General features: G+C 40.7%; 1 protein-coding gene across 3 annotated transcripts in view; it reads right to left on the reverse strand.

Moving 5' to 3' along the window:
- LOC107267485 (neuronal acetylcholine receptor subunit alpha-7) overlaps positions 1 to 9,095 on the reverse strand; it is a 41,381-nt gene that overhangs the window by 21,600 nt on the left and 10,686 nt on the right. The window contains exon 2 of one of the 3 annotated variants that reach the window (XM_015739274.2): positions 7,058 to 7,200. The exons of the other annotated variants lie outside the window; for them this stretch is intronic. Within the exon in view, the coding sequence (XP_015594760.1) occupies positions 7,058 to 7,200 (143 nt within the window). The remainder of the gene's footprint in view (positions 1 to 7,057; positions 7,201 to 9,095) is intronic. 3 annotated transcript variants of the gene reach the window in all.

Genomic DNA, 9,095 nt, shown 5'->3' on the forward strand with positions numbered 1-9,095 from the left:
CCCCCCCCCCCCCCCCCCCCCCCCCCGGGGAGGCTGTATCCCCACAGACGGATGAATGTATGTACTACAATCGTACGTGCACTTGACTCAAAAAATGCTCATACGCGTTCGACTGCATTTAGACATTTATTTCTTTACGCTTCTTTACATCTTTCATCTTATTCGTTTTCCTCGACACTCCTGTTCGCACGAATTGGCTAATTGCGCATTCACGTGTATTCGGGTACACTGTTACGTTTGTGATTGGGCACGTTAATGAACTTTTTGTTACAATCAACCATCGGCTTTAACCAATGAAAGGAAAGCGGTAGTGGTCTATCCCGAAAAATATGTACAAGTGACTTTGACCAATCGTAATACCGTCCCACCAGAAAGTAACGATAAACCGACTAACTAATCGTGTTCGCGTTAATAGCACAACAGACCATCGTTTATTCCTTTCATTGTATACCGACCTTAACGTATCCGAATAGAGCATAAATCCTCTAGTACAAGTGCAATATAACATTAACGCGCACGAAACGAGTGCAATTTCACTCACGATGTAATAGCTTCCAGGAGTAAAGATACCACACTTGTAGCTGAGAGTTTGCTAGTAAAAACTGAATTATTTTTATTTCCATAGAAGGATAAATCTTTTAAGGCATAAAGCGAAGCTTTAGTATCGTACAAAAGTTTTGAGGCGGTAACGTAAAAAATCACGTAAGAATTCGCTGCTCGAAATTGGATTATTCTGGTCTATGTAGGACAGTGTATCTTTGAAGGAATAAATTGCTGCATTTAGAAGCTATATTATTGTACAAGGATTGCGAGGCCGGTCGGTCACGTAGAAATCCTTAGAAGGCTATGACAAGTTAAAGGGATTGGATATAACATTTATCATGTCGTTTAACTTCGGGAAAATCTTTATGTCTTTTTTTTCTATATATTCCGTACAGCCCATGTCTTGCGTAATGGCATTGGACATTATTTATGGTTTATCGTACTCTTTTAGTAGATCGACTGGAAAACACAGTCGAGTTCAAATCTTGATAATATTTTTACAGAGCTTTCTTGATCTACATGGCTACATTGATAAAACGTAATCGGCACCAAAAAAGAAAAATAAGTAAGTGCCAAGACCCTGAAATCTGTCGGCTGTCAGTGTCATCGTAATCGGTTGACATGTGCCAATCATTTGGACGGGTCGAAGAACAGAGGGTCTTGTCGAAAATTTCTACAGTGGATTTAACGCGCGGCACACTGAATATGTAACAGGCACCTATCTCTACTATGTAAACAGTATGATTTTATGGTAAGTTAAAATTTCCAAAAATATTCCAAAAATTCATTATTCCACTCCAAACGATTCTCTGGCTGGCCAAAGGTACATTTTTCTCACGTGTATGAAATTGATACTCGACGATTTTCATAATAACTAAGTAAAGGGACGATCGGATCGTCGATCCGATATTACGTTAAACGAGGACACAGAAGAAATATTAATCGCGCGAATAGTCGAATTCAAAAGGAGCGAAGTGCATTGATGGATACGAATCTGAAGCACCAATTAAACGATCTATAGTCGAAATGAGCGCCATTGTCGTATTTGTAGCAGAGAGTGGATAGCGGAACAAAACAAAACGAAAGTACGAAATATCTATTGGAAAAGAGACAATGGAAAAATTACAAAGTCCCCCGAGAGACCAGTAATGTAACGTACGCTTCGAGTGATACGAGATAAAGGGATTATTAAAAATTAATCAGAAGTTGCAAAGTAACCGATAAAAAATAAACTACCCATCCTGTTGCACCCGATGCATTGGTGCCGCAGCCGATAAGCCATCAGAGACGGGACAGTGCAAGGAGAGAAAGGGAAAGAGATAGAAAAATGGCTGTGAGAGAAGCCGAAGAAAAGTCTCGCAGTCCCGGCAGGCCTGTTGGGAATGTGTTGAGTAATAAGAATTCAGGCCGTAATTACACACTGGAGACTATTCCACTGTTTCTCTCTCTCTCTCTATCCGCCCCCTCCCGTCTCTCTCTCCTTCTCTATCTCTCATTAACGACCCCCTTTGTCATGTTTTCTCGAGCTACCGTCTAACAAGTAGGTGTCTGTACTGAGCTATAGACTCTATGCACGGAACGTGTCCTGCGCCCAGAGAAATGGCCACGGTTGGGCTTCCGTCGAAAGGCAAGAAGCTCAGAGATAACAAATGTGTAACTCTGCAGCCAAATTGCGAAGTTCTCCAGTTTTCAAATTTTATTTTTTGTTACTTTTACAATTTTTTTTTTATTTTTTTTTTCACATAATACGTGACCACTCGCATAGTCAGTCCCGTTTCGGACCATCGTAAACTCGTACTCGAACCTTAATACTTTCCGATGGTTCGTCAAAATTGTCAAATAATACTTTTGAATAAACGCTACATTTAAATATTCAGACTCAGCGTGTACTAGCCTTTTGCACTGTTGAACACTTTGTGTTAACTTTTACGTATGTCCTGAAAACCTGTCGGAACATACATCATTTGAAGTGCACGTGACGTATCTGAATGGCACGAATGACACTTCGAAAAGAAAATATCCATCAGAAATAAAAACACGAATCTCTTTCAGGTAACCACAAAGGATTTCTCATATTCATTGAGGTGCAACTGAAACCTAACCCAACCTAACCTAACCTTACCAAATCTTAGGCTGTCGCTTCGAAAATAATGATTCCCAGGGGGTTACACCCATGGATGAACTAGCGTTACTACGGAGTTGAAATTCTTCTCGTAGCACGAATAGCGAGAGAGATCCAATTTCCATTTTGCTTCCGGTGGCCGACCTCAGGTAAAATAACGCCTAGGTAAGGCGAGAGTGCGCGTTAAAATATCCTTAAACACAATGAAAATTTCACTCCCTTTAATGTTTTTTCACATTTTCTTTCAATACGAAAACCTAGACAACGTTTACTACCCTCCGGACGTTAGCACTTGGTGTGCCAACTACTTGCGACAAGGGCAAGAGATAATTTCGTGTTGAGGAAGTCATAAGAGGGCAACTTGAATAGCTGAGGTGGTGATTATTATAAAGCCAGGGATCTCGAGTTAGGATCTCTCGAGTGTTGCGCCTTCAGGACTTGAGCACGTATCGGTCTGTTTTCATTTTTATTTGAAATTTATATTCGACTGACTTCGTGTTGCCACGAGATTGCCTGATATCAAGTTCAGGTTCGATCTGACCGAGTCGAATCAGATAAAGTCACTGGATGAGTGACTGTGACAAAACTTCAACGACGTTCGACCGGCTTAAATCAAGTGATCGCGCTACACATAGCCAAGTTCGATTGAATTAAGTGTTTTCCTAGTGAGCTTCAACCAGAGTGAAATTTAATCGAATCACTGTAGGAAAAAAAAAAATTTTGAAATCCCAGATAAACCTAATACAGTCGTATCAAGTTACGCAACGATCAGTTCAGATCTAATTAGGTCAGAAGCAAGTCGAATCAGAGCGCAATGCACTCTCGCGGAATATCACGTTAAGTTGATTCAAGTTAACGTCACAGCGGCAGGACTTAACTTCCACCCAAGTTCCCCTCCTCGATCTAATTCACTTGGCCACGCAATCAATTACCAACTGAGTAAAAATCAACTGTCGAATTACTTTTTCAAACAAATTGATTCGCGTACTAATGACTAACCATCCATCGAACCACCCAACCTAACATAACCGAACCCAACCCCATTTCTGGATACGACGTCACGTACAGTTTAAGACTACTTTCCATGTACGTCGCGGGCGACAAACGCAGAGCTCGGGACTTGGGACAAGGTGGTAATGATACCGAGATCGAAAGTCGAGTTCGAAAAGCTCCGGGGGGGCTTGACAAAGACGCACGGAAGATCACGGTAGTTTCTATAGGCAGTATCGTATCGCCTAGGGATGGATACAGGTGGCACCACGTACATTGGCGCACAATTCTTTCCTATTTATTTACACGTGTACACTTGCCCATAGGACATACCCAAAAACGCTATACGTATATGTATACGCTTCGAGGCGTTTCACTGGCTATACAGGCTGTCTCAGAGTTGACGTACTAAAAGAATCACGATAGCTCGAAAACGAAGCATTATTTTGAAAAAACCGACAAGGACTTTTCGATTCGGAATTCTTTAAAATGTAACATCCACTCCATGAAATGGGCTACTTAGAGGACACCCGGTATATTACCAGTTACAAGGCACGGCAATGCAATAATATTATTAAGAAAAGTGCTCGCGATGCCGTTACAGTTGAAAAATAATAAAAAGAGCGATTTTTTTATAACAGCTTATTATCAGTTGATTTTAATATCGTCGAACAGGATTATCTTAACGTTTCCCATACAGGATTGAATTACCGTCGTATTTCCGAAACTTAAAAAAAAAATAATCCTATGTCAAAAAATAACTCTTACATCGTCGCTCTTACACATTTCTCGCCTATCGTACTCAGTTTCTTATTACCGCCTACTCCGCTATAGTTATCTGGCTCTGAATGTATCTTATCTCAAGAAAGTCCTCTTGACCCTTCGCATTAAACTTGCTCCTCTGAGCGAGCCGCATTCGGGTAGAATTAAGCTAAGACGAAGTCCGCGTCAGGTAAACGCAGCCCAGGGACACGATGCCACGCGAGAAGATTGCACGAGTCCCTTGAAGTATAGACCCCAAATGACCCGAAATGCTCCCAAATGGCACCAAAATGGTAAAGGCCTTTATTTCAAGACGGTTCGTGCTCTCTCGACTACTCGGGGAACTCCCATTGGTCGTAATTTCAGCGGCGAGAATGTCCTTCGTAAACAATAACGGGCCACTGGAGTCCTTTTCGAAATGCCCAGAACTCGAAGACATTCGTGGTACCACCGTCTGCCCATCGACCCACGGTAAAAGAGACCTTCGACCTCTGGGTTACAGTAATTAATCATCCAACTAACTAACCACGTGCATTAAACTGCACACGTATATCCAATACGGCCGTGTTACGTCTGAAATATAAAAAAAATAACTAACAAAATTGAATGACGCTTTTATATCCTTTCTCTTTGTATAGTGCGCCTTGGTAATCACTTCCCTTGTCATTCTCTCAAATTCTATCGCACCGTCCTCTTCATTCCGATTTCCCATGTACTCCGGCCTGAAACGTAGCGCATAAAAAAAAAAAAAAAACAGAAAAAAATGACAAATTCAACAGAATTACCGCTCCGAACTATTTGCCTCAATCGTTATCTTCGTGACACGTAGATTCGAAGTTTTTTCACTTCGAGCACGATTTTGCTGTAAAAAGAAAAGGAAACGGCACAGAACCTGTACACCGGGCAACAAACTACGTAATCTCTTCGCTACATTGACATATCCATGATAGATAGAAATTCACTAATTATTATTAACGATCAGAAAGCGATTAGCTATTAAAAGCAAACATGCACTCTTACGGCCTACGCACGTTTAATAAATATATGTATATAGGTATACTTATGACGTACATATGTGTCTATGCATTTACTAATAGAGGCCCTACGTGGCTACCATGCAGAGCGAATGATTTATAGAGAATCATTTATTTCATTATTTTAAATTAGTCTTTTTACCACAGGAGGAACAATGTACGGTACATACACATGTTTAGTCATATATATATGCGTCTTTATATATGTATATACATTCCATACAATACGGCCTGATATACATTGCCGGACGTAGAGCTTTGTATCCAGTACCGGAATTACCAATTGCCACGTACGTATTTTTCGTGTATATACGTACATCCATGTACATATGCATATATATATATATATATATATGCATATGTACATGGATGTACGTATATACACGAAAAATACGTACGTGGCAATTGGTAATTCCGGTACTGGATACAAAGCTCTACGTCCGGCAATGTATATCAGGCCGTATTGTATGGAATGTATATACATATATAAAGACGCATATATATATGACTAAACATGTGTAAATTAATGCAGTGTGTAAAAGATTCGGAAGATCGAGAACGTAAATCGGTAAATCATAACAAAATAAATATAATCGTGTAGTATATACAGATCAATTTGTCAATGTGTAATCTAGCGTGAGCAAATTGTGAAATCGTATAATCAGTGAATGAAAATTGACAAGAAAGAGAGAAGGGGCAAGGAGGGAAGAAGGTGAGAGAGAGAAAGAAAGTGTTGCAATACAAAGTGATACGAAAGTAAGAAAATGAAAATAAGGAAATACGAAAAATGGAGAAATATGAAAAACGAAGAAGAGCATACATACTGGAGTTAAAAAATATTGGTAACAAAAAATTTGAGGCAACGTAAGGCAAGGGATTTAAAATTTTTATTAAAAAAGAATATATGCTTTGGTTGGAAACAATGCGAATATTATGGGTTGGATGAAAAAAATTGTCGTGTATGCTTGTTTTTTTTATATGTATGTAAGTGTAACAAGATCTTCTTTCTATGTCCGTGTCCTTATCCTCCCTTTGTCGTTACTTTTTTCTTTCGTGGTTACAGCAGCGCTGAGGACGCTATCGCCTTGATTTAGAGAAATGAAAAATTGCTTGAATTTTGAACAAAAAGAATCACAGGCTTCGTATACGTATCTACAGTATAGAAAAGGAAGGCAGATACGCTGTGATCGGCAAGAATAAGAATAACCGAGAATAGACGTACAGTAGAGAGAGAGAGAGAGAGAGAGAGAGAGAGAGAGAGAGAGGGGGGGGAGAGGAAAGAATAGAAAATTAATGAAGAAACATAATGACATAGAGAGAAGCGTAATGTACAGTAATATAGACTTCTGCAAAAAGGTCTATACTTTGCAGGTACTGTGTAAAATGTTCAAGAATTATAAGCTGTACATATAGATATATCGTGTACGTCGTGTATGACGTTGTGTATCTACGGTCACTGTATATATTATCGGTGTATGGTGCTGTCGAATATAAACTAGTATCGATAGATGACGATAGATGGCAACAGATGACGATAGGTATCGAATAGTAGGTAATCATCAAGTAACAAGTAACGATTTAAATGAAATAATTGGCTGGGACTTACAACGTCGATTATTTGCATAAGCGTAAGCCCGAAGCTCAATACAAGAGGCTCGGACTCATTGCCCACGGGACGCTCCAGCACGTTGTACGAGTCCAGCAGGTCGTTTAGCAGCCGCTTCTCGTGATAACCACCACTTACCAGCCCTGACCAATCCACCATTTCAGTACAGTGTAGTAATCGCCACGTTACTCATTAGCCTCACTTCGCCGCCTTACTTCGTCAGATTGTCTATCTCTTTCTTTCGTGGTTTTTCTTTTTTTCAATCATTTTTTCAAACAATTATTTTTCATTTCTTGACCGTGAAACGGGAGAAAAATTCGATTGCACAAAAAAATAGACGTTATCAAAAGTATATTATGATATATTCGTTCGTTTCAGGTAAATACGTAATAAATCGTTATCGCGATATACTTTTTAACTGTTACGTCATCGAGTGTCCTAAGCCGCAGAGGATCAAGAGACACTTCGAAAGTGTCTGTCGTTCCGATAAGACGCTGATCTTTCAAGTACTTAAGCATCGCGATGATGTATCAAGATTTCTCCAGGTACCCTAATAGCACGGGTCCTCGCGAATATTTAATCTATCCATGATTTATCATAGATCACGTTCGATCGTTATCAACCAAAGTTAACTGAATGATGAATGACTCTTGGAACGATGTAATTTAATCCTGGAAAGTTAGCCCGGTTATCGCGAATCTCACGCACCAAGAAGCAGAATTCAAGGTAAATAGACTTCCCGCGCTGTACCAAATATTCTTGTCAAGCTCAGCCGACTCTGTGAGCTAACTAGTTTTCGCTAATAAGGTACAACCCTCGATGATTACTGCAAATGGCACGAGATTGCACGAGATGCAGAGACGTTGCACACGGAATTTCAAATTTAATTCGCGAAATTGCCAGACGGCTTCTGATTCTGAAAATTCACGCTTGGACAAGTGGACTGAAATGCATTTTCAAACCAACTGCCCTCCTGAATACTCTGATCAAAGTAGCCCTCGAATTAAGATAATCCAACTAGCGACCTACAGAGGCCAAACGGGATTTACCAAAATATTCTCAGATTCCACGTAACGTCACGGAATGCTCGAAAAACTCAATTGACGACTATCGACAATGCCTAGGACCACGTGAAGGTACAATGGAATTCGTCTAACCGATATTTGACGGATTTACTAGAATCAAAATAAAAATAAATCAGAACTATACAGAAACTCCGATAGGAGCAAGGACCACTATGTACAATCTACTTGAGATCGCAGTTCAAGTTTCAACTCAGTTTATATTAACAATAAAAACTAATTCGAATGGAAATTAAAAATTTGATCAAATGCAAACACCAGTTCGCGTTGCGGCCAGTGCCAAAAGGTAGTTCAAGCGTGCAAAAAATGAGGACCCCAAGCCTTCCGCGAAAAATCGCGTGAAAACGAATCAACTCGACGAATCAGTGCCAGTTGGGCTCCGCGAGGAGAAATCGAATGAGAGCAAAGAGAGAAGCGTAACCAAGCTTATCCAAGTGTATTAAGGATTGATGAACTTCGCTAGGTCATGTTTGCCAAGGTAGGAGAGAGGGAGGAGACGGGCATATTAAGAGCGATAGTGAGGGGTGAGAAGGGGGTGGGGGGATATAAAAAATGCCCGCAGCGGGGACAGGTCGGCGTCAAATATTGCAAGACAATACGTGAGCCTCGAGCAACAGAAATATGACTCGGAAATTCCGAGAGTAAAATCTGCACGTCTGCTGTCGCCGTATGCTTTTCCTTCTCGCCGCCCATTGGCATCCCTACCGCAACGTGTCGGCCTATCGCGAGCTTAGAGCTCGATCCACCTGGCCAATCCCCTCTGCCAGTGTCCCACCATCGGAAGCCCGCGCTATTTAATAAGAAAAAAAGCTGACGGACCATTCCATTCGAAATCAACACAACCGCTCTCTTGCCAAAACCCGCCCGTTACAATGCGAATCAATAATCCAGTAGGTCATGTTGAGAAATAAAACTGTGCCAAACTGTTTCTCCTCTCTCCCCCCCCCCCCCCCCCC

Source organism: Cephus cinctus, unplaced genomic scaffold, assembly GCF_000341935.2.
Source record: "Cephus cinctus unplaced genomic scaffold, Ccin1 Ccin1_scaffold0404, whole genome shotgun sequence".
Lineage (NCBI taxonomy): Eukaryota > Metazoa > Arthropoda > Insecta > Hymenoptera > Cephidae > Cephus > Cephus cinctus.